This window comes from Mobula birostris, chromosome 2, assembly GCF_030028105.1.
Source record: "Mobula birostris isolate sMobBir1 chromosome 2, sMobBir1.hap1, whole genome shotgun sequence".
NCBI classification, from domain to species: Eukaryota; Metazoa; Chordata; class Chondrichthyes; order Myliobatiformes; family Myliobatidae; genus Mobula; species Mobula birostris.
This window is the reverse complement of record NC_092371.1, coordinates 119,429,884-119,449,634: the sequence shown is the minus strand read 5'-3', so window position 1 is coordinate 119,449,634 and position 19,751 is coordinate 119,429,884. Positions and strand designations below refer to the sequence as shown.

Sequence of the window (19,751 nt, the reverse complement as noted above, 5' to 3'; positions counted from 1 at the left end):
TTTACAACAGGGATGAGGTGGAATTTATTTAGCCAGACGGTGGGGAATCTGTGGAATTTTATTGCCACCGACTGCTGTGGAGGTCAAGTCATTGAGTGTATTGAAGGTGGAGGTTGATAAGTTCTTGACTAACCAGCATGTCAGAGGTTACGGGGAGAATGGGATTATGAGGGATAATAAATTAGCCATGATGGAATGGTGGAGCAGGCTTAATAGGCTGAATGGATTAATTGTGCTCCTATGTGTTATGGTCTGACAATTTGTGATTGCAAGTTAGTTACCAAAGAGCAGAATGAGCCTCATTGTTAATTAGCATAGGAAATCAGAAGTTCAGAGCAGTGAATTTCTCGGTCACCTTCATTCTATAAAAGTTGATCTTCAAACCATCGGCTAACATACTCTGGTATCTGAATATTTTGGCCCAGTTTTTCATTCTTTTGGAATTTTGTGAAGGATTTTCAAATGGTAGGTGAGCATCATTGGCAAGGGTAACATTTATTGTCCTTCTATAATTCCCTTTGAGATGCTGGCAATACAGAACTCAGTGTGAAGTTGTGTTGCATTGGGAATTCCAGATTAAACTCACTGATGAAAGAATGAGAATATACACTCAGTGAACACTTTATTAAAGTGCAGGAGTGGAACCCGGTGTGGTCTTCTGCTGTTGTAGCCCATCCACTTCAAACTTCCACATGTTGTGCATTCAGCGATGCTTTTCTGCACACCACTGTTGTAACGTGTCGTTATTTGGTACTGAGTATACTTCAAAGTCAGGAAGGTGCAGAATTTGGAAGAGAAACTGCTGGCATTGTTGTCCCGTGCATCTTCTGCCCTTAACTTCAGTGGTAGAGGTTGCAGGTGACGTTGGAACAGGTAGGTAATTAACTTCTATGAAATTTGTGCATGATACACACTGTGGCTACTGTGCAGGGATTGAACGTTTGTGATGGACAGGCTGCTCTGTAGTGGGTGCTGCCAAGTTTCTTCAGTGTTGGACAGTTTTCCATTACAGTATTATATCAGAGGTGTCAAAAATTTGGAAGTTGTGGCTGATCTGCACTACATGAATACAGCACATGAATATTAAATTGAGTTGCCTTGCTGTTCATTGGTCTAATTGGTAATATGCATCATTATTTCCAATTTATTAGGCCGAGCTCCTCCTCGAAACACGACTGTTGACCTGAACAGCGGCAACATTGATGTGCCCCCTAACATGGCTAGTTGGGCCAGCTTTCATAATGGGGTTGCTGCTGGACTAAAGATTGCCCCGGCTTCCCAGATAGACTCTGCTTGGATCGTGTACAACCGGCAGAAGAACACGGAGCTGACAAACGAGTATGCTGGCTTGTTGATGGCACTGGGCCTCAATGGACACCTGAGCAAACTGACCACAATGAACATTCACGACTACCTCAGTAAGGTAGGTGTTCAGCACACAGAAGATATAGCCCGTAATAGCAGCTCCAATATACTTGAGACTTAAGATGGATTGAAGCAGGAAGATAATAAAGTAGATAAATAAATCCTGTTGTTAGTTTGAAATTCCCTGTGGCAGGGAACAATTTTCCCATAGAGGGAAATGGATAATCGGCATTTCAGGTCGAGACCCTTCATCTGGACTGAAAGACAGAGGGAAGATAGCTCATGTAAAGAGGTGAAGGAAGATGTGGAGCAAGAGCAAGCAAACAATAGGTAATTCCAGGTAAAGAAGGGTTGATAGGCAGAGGGTAGGTGACAGGAAAATCCAGGTGAAGAGGGTTGATTGGCAGAGGGTAGGTGGCAGGAAAACAAAGGTAAATCCAGGTGAGGCTGGTTGATAGGCAGAGGGTAGGTGGCAGGACAAGTCAATTAGCGACTGAGGCCAGGAGGTGATAGGTGGAGGCAACAAAAGAGCTACATATGATGGAATCTCTTCAGAAAGAAATGTACAGTATGGACTCAGCTAAGGGAGGAGGCTGGGCAGATGGGTACAAGAGGAGGAGAGGATCCAGTGGGAGTGTGTGGGTGCTGGGCAGATAAACTGAGTGGAGGAAGGGAAAGAAAGAGTGTGGTGGGGTCTGCAGTGTATGTAGGAGAAATTGGATAGATCAGAAAGAGAAAGAAAAGGGATAAAGGGGGAACAGTTTACCTGAGGATAGGTGTTCAGCATACAAAAAGTATCGTGCATCTTACAATTCCACAGTGTTCAAAACTTAAACTGGATGAAGCAATTAAGTCTATAAATGAGGTAAATAAATCCTGTCATTGGTATTTAATTCCTCTTAGACAAGGAACAATTTTCCTGTGCTCTTCCTCCACTGTTGCCAGGAGTTGATATCTTTGTATAATTGTGTTACCTCAGATATTTGTCAGCTGGTACCTAAAGTATGACCAGAACCTGTGAGGCCTTGATTAACATGATCAGCACACAGTGAAGGTTAATGGACTTTTTTTTCCATCTCTTGGTTCTGCTGACTCTGTTCATAACATACGTAGAACTAATACTGAGAATGTTGATTCCATTCAGGCATCATGAAATATTAGTAATTATTCTGAATTGAAGACTATTCACTATAAGGCGAGGTTGGATAATCTTCGTTGTTTATTTTTGGAGTTTCAGTGGCAAATGGGTGAATTTATGTAATTATGTAAAAAGATTAAAGGCATAGATAGGGTAGATAGTCAGAGTCTTTTTTTTCCAGGGTGAAAATATCAAATACTAGAGGGCAAGAGTTTAAAGTGAGCAGGGGAAGGTTCAAAGCAGATTTGCGATTCAGGTATTTGTACAGAGTGGTAGGTGTCTGCGATACATTACAATGGGAGTTGGAGGCAGATATGATAGCAACATTTAAAAGATGTTTAGACAGTCACAGGCAAGAAAGGAACAGAAGGATACTGATCTTGTTCAGCTGATGGGATTAGTTAGTTTGGCATCATGGTCGGTGCAGGCGTGGTGAGTCAAAGAGCTTGTTCCTGTGCTTGTTTTCTTTTATGTTCTAATACTTGTCCAAGACTCCTGAGTTTTGACCAGGGACCATTTAGCAACCAGGGAGAGAACAGGAAGGATAACGCCTGGCTCTCACACCTTTCACGGTCGTTTAGCCCACTGAAAACCAACCTTTACAGCAGGGCAGGATTTGTGCGCACTCCTATATGCAGTCGATGATCGGAGCTGGAGGGCATGGAGGTGGGGGGGAATAACCACATCCTTCTCAATCCTTTTCACGACAGGATACTGAACCCCTGTAAAAGGAAAGGAGAAAATTGCCAGAAAAATGAGGTTAGGTGGACCAGCAAATGAAAGGGGACAAAGTTAAAGTGTGCTTAAAAATCTATAAATTGCTGGATTGCCCCTCAGCTGATTCAGTAAACATATCTGTGCCGGCTTCTGTCTGGCCCTCTGACCTGTGGTTTAGTTTTATTTCTTTTGCCGATTTGAGCTGAGTCAACACAGTCAACGCTTCTTTAAAATTTGTTTCATTTAACATTATCCTGTAGTAGCTTCTATTTTTGTTTTAGCGGGTCTTCAATTACTTTTTTAATATAGCAATCATGAAATGCTACTTCAGTTTTTTTCCCACTTTGTTTTACCCTTATCTAAAAATAGAAGTATTCGCAACCTATATAAAGGAATGAAGACAACTGACTTTGTGTCTTTTTAGGGGTTTGGTTCTGAAATCTTTTGCCATCTCAAATTAGAAATGTATAATTTAATTAAAAAACGTAACCAGGCTTTGGACCAGAAAGAAACGTCCCTTTTCCATGCAACGCACACAAAATGCTGGAGGAACTCAGCAGCCCAGGCAGCATCTATGGGAAAGAGTAAACAGTCAATGTTTCAGGCTGCGACCCTTCAAAAAGTCTGCCTGGCCTGCTGAGTTCCTCCAGTGTTTTACGTGTGTTGCTTGGATCTACAGTGTCTGCAGATTTTCTCGACCCTTTTCCATGATGGGAAAAATTAAAGCCAACATACTAGCCACTGTCTGTGTATTTTTGAAACCAATTGCAAGATGATTACAGATGAGAAAAATACCTTGGCCTGCCTTAATTTATCCATCTGGAAAAAGCAATCCTGTAGTCTTTGTGACACCAATTCAGATCAGTGTTTTGTACTCTCCCCACCAGCTCGGGTAACATCAGTTTAGCAACTGCCCTCTTACCTCTTCCATTCCCACTCAAACATTTCTTCCAGTTGAAGCAGTGATTTTATTTGTTCTGACTCCAATTTACCATATTACATTTGCTGCTCACAATTTGGTCTTCTCCGAAACAAAAGGCAGAGTGGGTGACTGCTTTGCAGAACATTTCCATTCTGATATCAAAGGCGATCAGGAGCTTCATGTTGTCTGCTGCTTTAATTCTTCCATCCCACTCCCAATCTAACCAGTTCCTACACATTGACCCATGTACTCTTGTCTCTGTTCCTTTCTTACCTTGAAGTATTTTTGTTCAAATTATAATGTCTCAAAATCCTTTAGAGTCAAAGACTCATACAGCATGAAAACCTGGCCTTTGACCCAACTTGTCCATGCTGGCAAAAGTGTCTACCTGAAAGCTAATCCCTCTTACCCACGTTTAGTCCATATCCCTCTAAACCAGGGTTGCAACCTGTGAGCCATGGACCCCTTGGTTAATGGTAGGGGTCCACGGCATAAAAAAGGTTGGGAGCCCCTACTCAGAACGTTTCCTATCCACGTAATTACCCAAATGCCTTTTAAATGTTGTCATTGTACCTGCCTTAACTACTTTCCTTTCAACCCAAAACACTGACAATTCTTTCCTTGCTTCTACACCCTACAGCCCTCCCCGACCCCACCCGCACACATTGGGATGGATATGGACGTTGTGTAGCCAGAAGGGATTAGTTAGTTAGACACTTAATTACTTGTTTAATTAATTTGGCACAACATTATGGGCCAAAAGGCCTGTTCTTGTGCTGTACTGTTCTATGTTTTACTCCATTATGTGCGGGGCTGAGGCTGTAGGCCTGCTCCGTGGCTGCGGGCCCTGCTCTGGGTTCCTTGCCTGCGGGCTTTGCGACGTTGACTCTGCTATGCGCTGAACTGAGGCTAAGGCTGTGGGCCTGCTCTGGCTGCTCCGGGCTTCATGTCTTTTGTTCTAAATACTATTTGCCTACTTTGATTGTTTGCACGATATGTTTTTTTTTGCTATCTGCACATTGGGTGTTCATTGGTTATTTTTTTTAAATGTGTTCTCTTGGGTTTCTTGTCTTGTGGCTACCTGTAAGGAGACGAATCTCAGGGTTGTATCATGTATAGATACTTTGATAATAAATGTACTTTGAACTTCAGAAGAAAAGCTTTGTTAAGCTTACCTTGATTAGAATCGGAATTCACTGATGGAATGTGTAATTGCAGCAGATTCAGTTGTGACATTCAACTTGAACTGGATGAGAGGTTATATGGGACTAGAAGGAGAAGGCAAGTAGTGTGACTAGTTCAACCACCCTTGCGCAGAACTAGCATGGACAATGGGCCAAATAACCTCCTGTACTGTACTTTGCCCACATTGTTGAATGCGTTTTGGCTAGCTGAAGCCCATCAATATTGAAAAAGGATCTAGTGCTTTCCCGGCATGTATGACCAATAAACTGTACTTGGGCTTCCAGCCAGGTACAGGTATTGATTATAACTGATGATTCGATGACAAACTCTGCCATCTTCTTCAGGAATGATGCCTGGGCACATCTAGCCGGTGGTATTTATACCCCCATAGCCGTCACTTCTAATTGGTTAGTTCTCGTCCAATCAGGTTTCACTCTCCCACCTTTTTTCTGGTTTACAGTTCTTACTTGGAGCAAGATGTTTGTCCTTGTTAAAGTTTTTTCCCTCTGGTTTTATTTCAATGGTTTCCATTATCAGGCGGTCCCCAAAAGCCGTTGACAGAGTACAGTAGTTTCGTATCCTCAAAGTCAATTCTATGGCCATTGCGAATGCAGTGTTCTGCTACTGCTGATTTCTGTGGGTATCCCAAACGGATACAACCTCCTGTGCTCCTTAATGCAGATTTTCACCATTCATCCCGTCTAGGATCCTGAAGAAATACTTGATTAATACCATCCACAAACCCAAAAGGAAGGTCAAGTCACAGCTTATGTGGGTCAAAGATGACCTGGGACTCAGGTCGGCTGGTGTTTACAGGACTCCCTGTGAATACGGAGCTGCAAGTATCGGCCAGATGGGACGCACAATAGAAACCCGCATCAAGGAGCACAGGAGGTGTATCTGTTTGGGTTACCCAGAGAAATCAATGGTAGCAGAACACTGCATTCACAATGGCCGTAGGATTAGCTTCAATGGCACAAAACTACTGTGCTGCACCAGTGGTTTTTAAGACCACCTGGTAAGGGAAGCAATTGAAATAAAAGTACAGAAAAAGAATTCTAACAAAGACGAAGGTCTGGAATTCGAATGTAAACAACGTGGGAGAGCGGAAACCTCATTGGATGAGGACTAACCAATCAGGAGGGACGGACTATGGGAGTGGGGTTGGGGGGGTATAAATACCACCGAACAAGACATGCCCAGGCATCATCCTTTATGAAGATGGCATAGTTTGTCATCAAAACGTCAGTTGCAATCGATAATTGTACCCAGCTGGAAGCCAAAGAAGAGATTTCCTCCCGTCAATATTACTTAAGATTAATAATTGATCCCCAACCAGCAACAATTATTGTTTTAAAAGAATATTCCAAATATGGAACTATAATGCTTTTCCCCTGATTCCACACCTGGACACCCTACATTGCCCAGGTTAAGGCAGCTAGTTACACAAATTGTGTGGTTTTGTGCGTCTGCACTCTCTGCTCTGAAAGTGAACAAGGAAATGTAAGAATTGTGTATGGTTTCACATTTACTGTGGACATCAGTGTTCAAGTATCATTCATTTCCTCCAGCATGCTGCACAACACCCATATTAGCTGGGGTTCTTTGTTAATGATCTCAATTTTAGTAAGTTGTGTTTTCTTGTTCAGGGTAGCATCAACCACAATTTACGTAATAAAAGTCTTTGATTATCATTTTTCCTTCCAGACACACTGGGAACTTTTTCTCAGATGAAATATTATTTTCACAAAGACAATCCTATGCTGGTATAAATGTGAAAAAAAATAAGAAAGAGTGAACTGTGTCAGTAACCATGAAATTGAAACAGGTAGAGGACAATCAAGTTTACGAATGACTGTCATGGAAGACTGTAGGCAGTCCGTGTATATTACACCACCTCAAGTGATTTCAATATTTATCAGGTATCTTTCAGTATTGCAGAATATCTTTTCCACCCAAGAACTACTGTTGCGACAACAGCCAGTTAATACACAGCAAGCTCTGTCAAATAACAGTATTATAATGACCAAATAAACTTGTATAATCCTCTCACCAGGGCTCGTGTACAGTGACTCAGCCACTGACTCAGCAGTGAGAAGGTCACTTTTCATAAACAATGTACATCTACGGTCAGTATGATTTGGGGTGCAACCAAACAAGAAAGTTAGGATGTTTCAATTAAAGAACATAGGTTGCAGCAAATGTTGTATAAATACTGTCTTTACACAGTTTTCAGTAGTCCAGAAATGATAGATTGTGCACCAGCATAAAATTGTCAAGTATATTTACCAAATTTTCAATTTTAACAAGCAGTTACAGAAAAAGAAAAGTAATAACACCATTTCAGTTAAACCAGTCCAATGTGCACATAAACGTTGGAGCTCATACTGGAGTATTTGGAGGTGTAACTCTTAGTCACGTGCTGGACCCGCAATCTGCGAGAAAGCACCCACCACATTCTGAACTCCCCTCGAAGACCTTCTTGAATAAACTGGCTGTCTCTTTCAGGAGTATTGGCCCTTCTTGGAGCCATTCGTTAGCACTTCTTGCAATGGGGACTCTCCTTCCAACAGCATCCTGCAACATCTTCCCTTGTGCCTGTGCCCCGCTCTGTAGCTCCCAGCAAAAGACCCCAAACAGCCGACTGCCCACAGCATAGCAGTGGAAATCTTAACCAGGGCATTACACTCTTCGCCTCCCCCCACCAAAAATAGACATGTCCCCATGACTTTGAAACCTATTAAACCATTATTAATAACACAGTATGCAAGTGAATTTCATGATTTCATTTCCCCAAATCCATTTGTGAGTAGAAGTGACATACAGTATCTCACTATAGGGATGGTCACAACACTCTGTTTCCCCAGTACATTATATGCCAGCCTATCTGGGGATTTCCTGACTCTCTGAGACCTTACCTCAACGTCAGCTTCTTCAGCCTCAGGCACTTCTTGTGACTTTTCCTGTCTAATAGAAAATGCTCTCCCCCATCCCCCACATCTATCACTTGTACCTTCTGGCAGCTCAGGCCCCCCTGCCCAATGACTGAACTCAGCTTCCTTCCTTTTAAGCAGGTGCTGCCAAACATCTTCAACCTCCACTGGCGCTAACCAGTGAGACCTCTCTCAGAAAAATGTGTCCTCTGTCACTCTAATAGTATGACAAGTACTCTCGGAGGGAGCAACCAACATCAAGTTCATCAGTAAAAAAGACATCTTCACATTCTACCATCTTCTCAGTTGATCTCCTTTTCCATTCCTCAGGTATCACTAAGTCTTCAAAGTTGAATGACTTCAATGTCAACTTCTTTGATCCAGGAGACTGTTTCTCTTCCATTTTTCCCAGAAAACTAGACACTTCTGTCACTGGAAAAGGATGGCCAATCGGCATTCCACATCAAAGGGTAACCTCACTTCCTGAGGTGTTCCTGACAATCACTGTCATCCTGTTTGTGTACACAGCCAAAGATTTCTGTAGTTCAGGTCTCACTAGCACTCCTGCAGGAAAGCATGACTCTTCTTCCTGATTATCAGGAGCATCCACCTGGATGGCCATGGCATTGGGCATTCCAGTAAATTTGCAGGTTCCTGTCACTCTAGCTACTCCTCCAGGATGTAGCAGGACAGGTTTAGACTGGGGTGTACCACACAGTTCCTCATTTCTGCTCATCATCCTGCTTAGGAGGAACTTGCAACTTCTCAAAAAGCAGGTCTGAACACAGTGAACGGACAAGGTTTTCAAAAGTTTCTCCATTTCTCTGCATGCATGCTCCCACGACCCTTCTCACAAGAATGGAAGCCTCACCCTTTTCAACTGGATCCAGGCAGAGCAGCACTGGTGTGTGAATAGTCTCAGTTACTCCACCATCTTAAGCCCCCAGATCTCAAGGGCATTGAGTGGCATCAATGGTAAGTGCGTCAAATACCAGTTGTAAAAGGATCTCTGAAGCAAAGTAACTTGAGAACTTGTGTCAAGTTTGGCTCTAGCTTAAAAACACTGTCAATCCGTATGGATACATCAGAGCTTGGTCCCACTAAACCTTCAGGAATAGTACTTTGTACTTTAGTATTTCCCTTGAAACATTGATTGGAACATATCCTCTCATAGACGCCAGCCTGTTCCTTTACTGAGCCCCTCCATAGTTTTGCCTCTTCTTCTCTGATTAACCACTGACTTTTTGAAGACTTTCCTGTCCCTCACCGTCTCGCTTGAAATGTCCATTGTCCCACAGTTGTAACGGAAAATACCGGTCGCATCTCTAGTCAAGAGACCCTTTTCAGCAGCATTCCTCTGCATCGTAAGTCCTGCAGGTAGGTCGGGTTTCTCAACGGATGTGTCACATTTAGCAGACGTCCATCAAGTCAGGTCAGCGCGAAGGATTTCCACCTCATTCCTCAAAAGCTCTATCTCTGTGGCATCAGGGATCACTTTAGCAGCAGAAGCTTCCACTGAAGACACGGCTCATCTTTTGAAATGTTCCGCCTCTCAATCATGTTTTCCTCCTCTCCAACTTTTCTGAGTATCTCGGTAAAAGATGGAGGAGGGCACATCTTGTGGGTCATTCGAATACTTAGAGCAATCACGTCATGTGACAGCGCACTCTTCAACGCTGCTCCATCCTCAAGCAATTTATCTTTGACAGTCGAATACCCCCTTTGTGGCACAAACAATGCAGCAGCAGCTTTTCCAACCGGGAAAAGAGGCAGACAGCTTCTCTCCTTCCTCCTGGAATGTGTGCCTAAACTTCATCCTAAGATAAGCTGCACTTTCAGCGGTGCCAAAAGCATCTTCCAGAGCTTGCAGGTAATTAGCTGAAGGGCATAATGGGTTTTCTGCCTTTAGGAACTTCACTATGTAAGCCACTGTACTCTTTAAACTCTCTACCAGTCTCTGTTTTTTCATGTTATCTGAGCAATGCTGCTCATCCATTAACTGAGAGGTCTGCTCTGCCCAGTCCTCATATACTTCTTCCCCAATGGGTGTGGGCTTGACTCCAGAGAACACACCCAGCCTATGATAACTTTGGCGTTTATCAACCAGTGACGTAATAGCCAAAAACAGCTCAGAATTTCTGTCAACTGCTGAAGGATCCATTAGACATTTTAAGTCAGACAGGTCCTTCCCCTCACTTTATAGACGCGCGAGCACTTGTCTTTAAAGTTCTCACCTTCAGCTCCATGTCTCCCCCCCCCCCCCCAAAAAACATGGACTGCCCATGACCCCGCCTCTCCAGGGTCTCCCACCCTCTGAGGCAGCGCAGCTTTAGTTACATCACTGCCAGTCTGGACTAACACGACGTCCTTACCAGCTAATTGGCCATAACACGTTCATTCAGTGTAACCTTTCCCAACACTTTTGCAGATCTCAGCACTCTCAGTAGCAGTTCGTCAGGAATTCGGATATCCATCCTGCTCAAAACACAAGCATTATTTGTGGATAATCAGTTTGAATCACACCAAACCTTAATCCCTGTGGTGTCCATAATAAAGTACCTTAATTACATTCCCAACACTAGTTTGAACATGGGTTTAAACACAAATAGCTTAATCAATTCTTATACAGCATTCACATTTCACCCCACAGATGTAACCCTCTCACCAGAGCTCGTGTACAGACTTGGCTTAGTGGCTAACTCTGATAACAGGCATGTGACTCAGCAGTGAGAAGGTCAGTTTTCATAAACAATATACGTCTAGGGTTGGTATGATTTGTGGTCCAACCAAATAGGTAAGTTAGGATGTTCCAATTAAAGAACATAGGTTGTAGCAAATGCTGTGTAAATGCTGCCCGTACACAGTTATTGGTAGCTGAGAAATAACAGATCATACACCAGCATAAAATTATAAAGAAAGTATATTTACCAAATTTTCAAATTTAACAAACAGTTACAGAAAAACAAAAATAAATGCAGCCATTACAATTAAACCAGTCCAATGTGCACATAAACATTGGAGCTCATACTGGAGTATTCGGAGGTGTAACTCTTAGTCGCGTGCTGGACCCACAGTCTGCGTGAAAGCACCCACCACATTCTGAACTCCTCTCGAAGACCATCTTGAATAAACTGGCTGTCTCTTTCAGGAGTATTGGCCCTTCTTGGAGCCATTCGTTAGCACTTCTTGCAATGGGGACTCTCCTTCCAACAGCATCCTGCAGCATCTTCCCTTGTGCCTGTGCCCCGCTCTGCAGCTCCTGCCAAAAGACCCCAAACCAGACCTCTGTCCTTCAAAAACCTCTTCTGCACAGCTCTCTATAACCTTCTCTCACATCCCACAATCCGGATTGCTTGATTCACATTCCTAAGTTGGATAAATGGGTCCTTATCTTAGCCAAAGCCAAAACACACTTTCCAGCATGGCACACTGCTTTTACAGAAAACTGCTAATATAAACTACCTCACAGCATAGCGGTAGACATCTTAACCAGAACATTACACTTGTATTTTGTATTGTGGACTAAATATTGACTTGGATACGGGATAACTATCCTATTAATTTCAGACAACACACATCAAAGTTGCTGGTGAACGCAGCAGGCCAGGCAGCATCTTTAGGAAGAGGTGCAGTCAACGTTTCAGGCCGAGACCCTTCGTCAGGACTAACTGAAGGAAGGATTTCAGAGTTGTTCCACGTTTTAAACTCATCGAAGAGATCAGAAGCGGTGTTGATGTGAAAGACAATACCTCTGGCCGGACAGTGCCCTCTCAGTGCTGCCCTAATGAGCCATGCTAGATCTTTGCATGAAGTTTCTGAAGCAGAACTTGAACCCACAACCTTCCAGCACAAAGCAAGAGTGTGACCATTGAACTGTGCCAGTAACTATGAAATTGAAACAGGCTCAGAGCAATCAAGTTTACAAATGACTTTGGTGGAAGACTGTAGGCAGTCCATATACATTACACCATCTCAAGTGATTTAAATTTCATCTGAAAACACAGGAGATATTGACAAGTGCTTTATTTGCACTGCTGACCAAAATTACCTTTGTGAGTGTGTTGGCATGCATACAATTGTTTTGAAACTAGTTTTCCTCTCCCTGCCAGCACTGCAGTTTCTCTGCAACACTTTATTCTGCATTCTGTTACTGATTTCCCTTGAGCTACCTCGATGCACTGTTGTAATGAAATGACTGTAAGAATGGCATGCAGAACAAAGGTTTTCACTGTACCTTAGTACATGTGGCAGTGGTAAATTGGCACATAATACTTCTGTTGTGCTAATGCAGTTAAATTTACCACATTTCCCAATCCCATTGAATACTGTCACCAACCCACACTAGAACTTTAAGGAATGCAAGATGCCTATGTGTGATTTCTTTTGATGTGGTGTCCCCTATACACACCAGCATCCACTTACAAAGTGGTAAGGAGGTCCAGGATGATTACAGACAGGGCTGTGCTGCAGACACACAGATATGCATGCATCAACATGCACACATTCTAAGGAAACACAGATGCTCTCCATCCCCCTCCCCCTCCCAACACCACCACCCGCCCCACCACATGCACATGGACACGAGAGACTGCAAATGCTGGAATCCTGAGCAAGATGAAACAAACTGCAGGAGGAACTCGATAGAATCCGTGGAGGCCCCGGGATGGTTGATATGTTGGGGACTGTTGCAGTTCCAACGTGAAACATCAGCCATCCCTCCTCCGTAAATGCAGTGCGACCTGTTGGGTTCCTCCAACTATTTTTTTTTATTACACATGACTCTGCATGTCCACACCTTTTATTTTGTGCCCCTCACTTAAAGAGCCCCACCTGATCCTGCCTTTCACTTCTTCCTTCCTGCCTGTACGTACTGTTTGTGCTCTTCTCCGAGCTGCCTCCTCCTGTCTTCCCCATTCCCATTCTGCTCCCAGAGGTTCCCAACCTGGGGTCTGCAGAACCCTTCTTAATGGTATTGGTCCACGACATTCCTTTGCCTCCTCCCTGACTGCTGTTGCTTGCTCTCCTTAGAGCCACTCCCAATTTTCAACCCCTCGCTTTCGCAGTCCCCAGTCCTGCCAGCAACATTGCTCGAAGGCTAGTCCAGACCTGTGGTAGCTCTCCCAGAAAATGTCAGAAGAACCTTCAGCCACTCGCCCACTGCTGCCTGATGTTGGCAGTTTGCTGTCTCTCGTTGCCCTGTGGGCAGCTGGTTGTGGTGGGTGTGGTGTAGTGACCTGATTTTCAACTTGAGGGGTCATTATTTAACGCTGAGGGCCTCTGTGTTTTCATAAATTCCACTTGTACATTTGTTGCCATTCTCTCAGTAAATTGAATTGAATTGACTTTATTACTTACATCCTTCATATACATGAGGAGTAAAAATCTTTACATTACATCTCCATTCAAATGTGCAACGTGCAATTATAGTAATTTATAATAAATATTATGTGCAACAGGATAGTCAATATAACATAGAAATACAGTTGCATCAGCATGAATTAATCAATCTGATGGCCTGGTGGAAGAAGCTGTCCCGGAGCCTGTTGGTCCTGGTTTTTATGCTGCGGTACCATTTCCTGGATGGTAGCAGTTGGAACAGTTTGTGGTTGGGGTGACTCAGGTCTCCAATGATCCTTCGGGCCCGTTTTACACATCTGTCTTTGTAAATGTCCTGTATAATGGGAAATTCACATCTACAGATGCGCTGGGCTGTCTGCACCACTCTCTGCAGAGTCCTGCAATTGAGGGAAGTACAGTTCCCATACCAGGCAGTGATGCAGCCAGTCAGGATGCTCTCAATTGTGCCCCTATAGAAGTTTCTTAGAATTTGGGGAGGGCCATACCAATCTTCTTCAACCGTCTGAGGTGAGAGAGATGTTGTTGTGCCTTTTTCACCACACGGCCAGTGTGTACAGATCACGTGAGATCCTCGGGGATGTTTATGCCGAGGAGCTTAAAGCTGTTCACCCTCTCAATCCCAGATCCATTGATGCCTATAGGGATTAGCCTGTCTCCATTCCTTTTAATGTCTTAGATTTGGTAACTCAGCAGTGGTCAGTGAGGAGGACCATTAATTTACAGGCTTGAGTATAGTTATAACAGGAAGCTCATAGACATGTTCTTTGGGATGACTACTAATGGAGACATGGCCAGCCTTGTCCACATCATTAGAACAAATAAAAAAACTAAAAGCAGGCACAGATTCTCACCAAATTTCAAATGGGTTTCAATCCTGAGAATTATTCATATCTTGGAACAGTTTGCAAGTAGGAAATGTAGCTGCCTGACAATGTACTTAAAGAAAAACATAGGCCAACCAAGGGCGATAATTGGTAATATCAGTGTGTTTCACTCAAGCATTTAGTTATTACCTTAGAGTTCCTACACTACAGAAGGTGGCCACAGCAGCTGGCAAATTTAACCTGGTGGTCTCCCAAACATTTGTTCATATGTATGGGCTATACGTAAGTCAGGCACTGTAACCTGAAAAGTTCCAGTATTGGTGGGATTGTTGTGCCAAATTGTCACCACCAAGGTTCGTCATCCTTTCCTTGTCTCTTGATTTCAACTGGTTATTGGAAATTCACGAATCACAGATTCATAATTGCTAACTGATCTGGAACTGCATGATATTTGTGAAAGAAACTTCCACCACCCACTGCGCGAGGTAGCGTAACATTTGGTCAAAGATATCTGCCCTGGTACCAATGCCTGTGCACATATAATTAAAAAGTTCTGACAAATCTACATAACACTGCATTCCCTCCAAAGTTGTATTGTTCCTAAGGTGTGATACCCACAAACTGCTCACTGTATTCTAGGTGTGGTTTGACTTGGAAGGAAATGTGTTGTCTAACATTATGCAAACTATGTGACAATAGGTCATTATTTAAGATTGAATGGCCAAGTTGGTACGATCTTTCTTTGATTCTGTTAAGGTTATTATTCTGTGGATTTATTGAGTTTGCCCACAGGACAATGAATCTCAGGGTTGTATATGGTGACCTATATGTACTTTGATAATAAATTTACTTTGAACTTTGGTAATCCTTTGCAGTATTCTTTCCAACCTTAAAATAAGATGTTTTTCCTTATGTTTTTGGCAGGGTCATGAGATGACCAGCATTGGACTGCTGCTTGGAATTTCGGCTGCAAAACTCGGCACGATGGATATCTCCGTCACACGGCTTCTAAGCATTCACATTCCTGCTCTGCTACCTCCAACCTCAACTGAGTTGGACGTCCCCCACAACTTGCAGGTTGCCGCTGTAATGGGTGTTGGGCTTGTGTACCAAGGTACGGCCCACAGGCATATTGCTGAAGTTCTTCTGGCAGAAATAGGTGAGATTTCTTCAATTTTGGACTAAAAAAATAGGTAAATGAAGAGTTATGGCAGTTGTCTTCAGTTGATATTGCTTGTCAGTAGAGCACAAACCTCCCAAGGTGTTCATAATCCAAGCTGTCATTCACAGAGTGTAGTGAGTGTACTTCATTTTATGACAGGATATCCTTTACGCTGAGAGGTTAAGGGGCACCATCTATTCTTTGAACGCAAGCAGAGCAAAATAAAATTTGGGGACAGATGGCTTGCTGAAATGCCAAGTGACCTGCCTGGATCTGCCAGCTTTTATGCACTTGTGGATTCTTGGGACTGTCAAACACAGAGTGAAATGGTGCTGTCCACTCTGACCTCAGAACAGGGCAGCACACGTTTCCTCTCGTATCCACTGAGCACGTGCAAGGTTCGACCTGCTGCACGCACAGCAGCCCCATTCAAATCAATGGGAAGAAACATTTGTCCATAAACTCTCACTGATTTAATTCAGTTCATGGCAATGTATTAGTTTTTGTGTTTTGCTTTTTATTTAAACCATTTGCAAGTTTAAAAAATTCACAGTGTGCTAGCATTTACCTTCCTATGAGTCTGGGAAAGGGTCTTCTCTGGGTGTCCTTACAGCCAGAGACTTGCTTGCTTTGAGTCACTTCAACAAACTGGGAGCCAGCCTCCTAATCTTGGCACTGGATTAACCTGCCAATTAGTTTGTGGAGAAGTCAATAACTTTCTAAGTTGTAATATGAGACAATCTTGGGTGGTTCTGATTTTTGCACGCGAGCATTGATATGCTCTTTTGTATGAAACTAAGTTGCAATATTTTCACATCTTACACAGGAGAAGGCCAATAAGCCCACCAACTCTATGCCACCTCTCAGAGCACTCTCATCATTTTTATTCCCTGAACACAAACACACACTCTCTCTCTCTCTCTCTCTCTCTCTCTCTCTCTCTCTCTCTCTCACACCCTCTCACCCCCACCCTCACCCTCTCTCAGTCTCATTCTCTCTCATTCTCTTTCATTCTCTCTCTCTCTCTCTCTCTCTCGCTCTCTCTCGTCCATTAGCTTCCCTTTGATTAACCAACAAGCCAGCATGACTTTAGAACTTTAGGATATGGGAGGAAACCAGACCACCAGGGAAGTATCTGCTTTATTTTAAATCCCATTAACATTTCCCATTAACATGCAGACCTCGTCAGCATTTTAGCTTCTGTAAACATGAAGTTATACAAATTTCTGCATCCATATTCTAATCTGCTTCTTAACCTGCCACCTCCCTCCACTGGTTCCCAATTAAATAGCATCCAGGCCTTAAAATCTCTTGCTTTCATATCCGTCCTTGACCTCAGCTCTTCTCATCCCACTAATCACTAACCCTTAATCTCCCCCCATTTATCTGTGTTTCTCTGCTTTTGGTATCTTGAGCTTCCCGACAGACGGTGAGTCAAGTTTGGAAGTGAGATCATTATTTTATTAAGATGGCCCAGATTTAGATAGTTGAGCTCATTTAATGATAAGTTGTGCATCTTCCGCACCAAAGGATTTTTTTTTTAGTTAGCTTTGTATTGGCCATGTTTACTGATTCCTTTTAACCTTTAGCAAGCAGAGTATTTTATTGGAAATAACAGAGGATTACATCATTTATATGGTAGAGCAAAATTCCCATTCTCGAGAACATCTTTGCAATGTTGAACTGTTGTGGCAAGTTAAATAGAGATTGGAAAAAACTTGGAAAATATGTAGCTTGCATTGTTGATGGTTGGGTTGAGTTGTTCTCTGATCTTGGCAATCCATTTGCAACTGTTTCGTCACCATACAAGGAAGCATCTTTAGTGCACTGTTCACTTGTGGTATGTCCTCTGAATGCTTGGCTTTTATATACTTCTCAATCAGTTGATTGGTTGTCATTACGGAAGCTCAATTGGGCATCAGTGAAAGTCACGGCACAAGCAAATGCGCAGCGTGCAAGAGAGTTCATAGAAGTGTGGTTGTATGTTAATGATCCTATAAGCAGACAGGTAGACCTCGATCCCATTTATAAGCCAGTGCGGGCAGAATTCCAGACAATGGACAGAATTTTCCACACAACCAATCAGCGATGGGACTCCCCCTCCCAGCATCATAGTTGAGTTTCCATAATGACGACCGATCAGTTGATTGATAAGTATGTAAAAGCCTCGTATTTGGAGGGCACGCCACAAATGAACAGCTCACAAATGATATCTCCTTGTATGGTGTTGAAACATTTGCAAATGGAGAACAACTCAAACCCAACCTTAAATAGAGATACATTGTGTTACATTAATTTGCTTTGAGAGGCTGATCAAGGCACGCATTAAATCAAGCCTCCCAGACAACCTTTATCCACTGCAATTCCCCTACCAGTAAAGACAAATACGTTAGACTATTGCTCACTGACATTAGCTCTGTGTTTGATACTATGGTTCCAAGCAAACGCATCTTCAAATCCCCACCTCCTTTTGCAACTGAATACTTGACTTCCTGACCAACAGACAGCAATCAGTAACACCCCGCCACAATTATTCTCAACTCCAGTGTCCCATAATGCTGCAGATGCTTAGTTCCCATAGTGAACTATATTTCAGTGATGAGTCAGGATACAGAAAAGAAATAGACAGCCCAGTGACACAGTGTCATGGCAACAACTTTTCCCTCAATGTCAGCAAAACAAACAAACTGACCATTGTGCTCAGAAAGGGAGACAGTGCACGTTCTCCTGTTTACATCATTGATGCTGAAGTTGAGAGGGTTGAAAGCTTCACGTTCCTAGGAGTGAACATTTTTAATAACATATCCTGGTCCACCACATTGATGCCATAACTGAACACCTCTACTGCCTCAGCCGACTGAAGAAATTTGGAAATTCCCATTTAACCAATTTTTATTGATACACCATAGAGAGCAGCCTATCCAGATAGATCGTGGTTAAGTATGGCATCACAAAAAACTGAGGAGAGTTGTGGACACAGATCAGCACATCACAGGATCCAGCCTTCCCTCCATGGATTCTTTCTGCACTTGTCACTACCTTGGTAAAGCAGCCAAGATAATCAAGGACCCTGCCCACCCAGTCATTCTCTCTTCTCTGCCTTCCCATTGGGCAGAAGTTACAGAAGCCTAAAAGCGTATACTACTAGGGTCAAAGATGTTTTCTATCCAGCTGTAATACAACTTTTGAATGGTTCCATACTACAATACGGTAGACTCTTGATCTCAATCTATCCCGCTATAACCTTGCACCTTGTAGTGTACCTGCAATGCACTTTCTCTGTAGCTGTAACATTTCATTCTGTACTCAGTTTGTTTTACCTTGTACCCAAGCAGTAAGACTGATCAATACCACCACTGACTAATCCACCCTCCACACACTCACCACCTCTATTTTATCATTTCCTATCAGAGTAATCTTGTGTACCGACACTCCTGTGGCTAGTGTCCCTTTATGGGCATACAATCAATACCAGTAAGCAAAGGGTACATGGAGCCCGTGTTGGGAACTCCTGGGCTAGAAAAACTCATCTGTAAAGGGAAAGGTTGTTGGGTCGCATCTGCAAGGAAAGTGAAATGGGGCAAACACTTCAGCTCAGCAAACTTTCTATAAGGACCCTCTTCACTCAAATTTGGAAACAAATCCAACTTTTGTCTTTGTACATGACTTTGTGGCAGACCCATCATTTTTTTAAGAGGTTATTTCTTGTGGTCTTATTTCCATGAGTTAGGTCGCCCTCCAGGCCCCGAGATGGAGAATTGTACGGACAGGGAATCATACTCACTGGCTGCTGGGCTTGCTCTTGGAATGGTCTGTCTTGGGGTGAGTTATACTTCTGACTTCAAAGTGCTGAGTTATTAGACCAAATGGCTTGTGGGGTGGGAAATCAGAATCAGTCCTGTCTTAGACTCCCCTTATTCATCGATGTATGTCTAATTTCTATAAAAAATATTTATTAAATCAGCCTTTTCAAGTAGATCATTTTAGACACAGTCAATTTTATTAGTAAAAAGAAACATTTCTCATTGTCTTACCTTTAATTCTTTTGGCAATTACTTTAAAGCGAGGACCATTGATGTACTTGCTCGAGGCAAAAGTTCTCCTAACTACTCTGTCTAAACCTAAGAACTTAAAAACCTCTTTAAGG

The 19,751-nt window shown here is 42.9% G+C and overlaps 1 protein-coding gene across 4 annotated transcripts in view; it reads left to right on the top strand.

The window, feature by feature from the left end:
* The window catches only part of anapc1 (anaphase promoting complex subunit 1), a 232,455-nt gene that overhangs the window by 132,120 nt on the left and 80,584 nt on the right, over nt 1-19,751 (top strand). For all 4 annotated transcript variants that reach the window (XM_072246952.1, XM_072246951.1, XM_072246958.1 and 1 more), the window contains 3 exons: nt 1,152-1,423; nt 15,367-15,601; nt 19,335-19,426. In XM_072246952.1, coding sequence (XP_072103053.1) covers nt 1,152-1,423; nt 15,367-15,601; nt 19,335-19,426 — 599 coding nt within the window. The remainder of the gene's footprint in view (nt 1-1,151; nt 1,424-15,366; nt 15,602-19,334; nt 19,427-19,751) is intronic.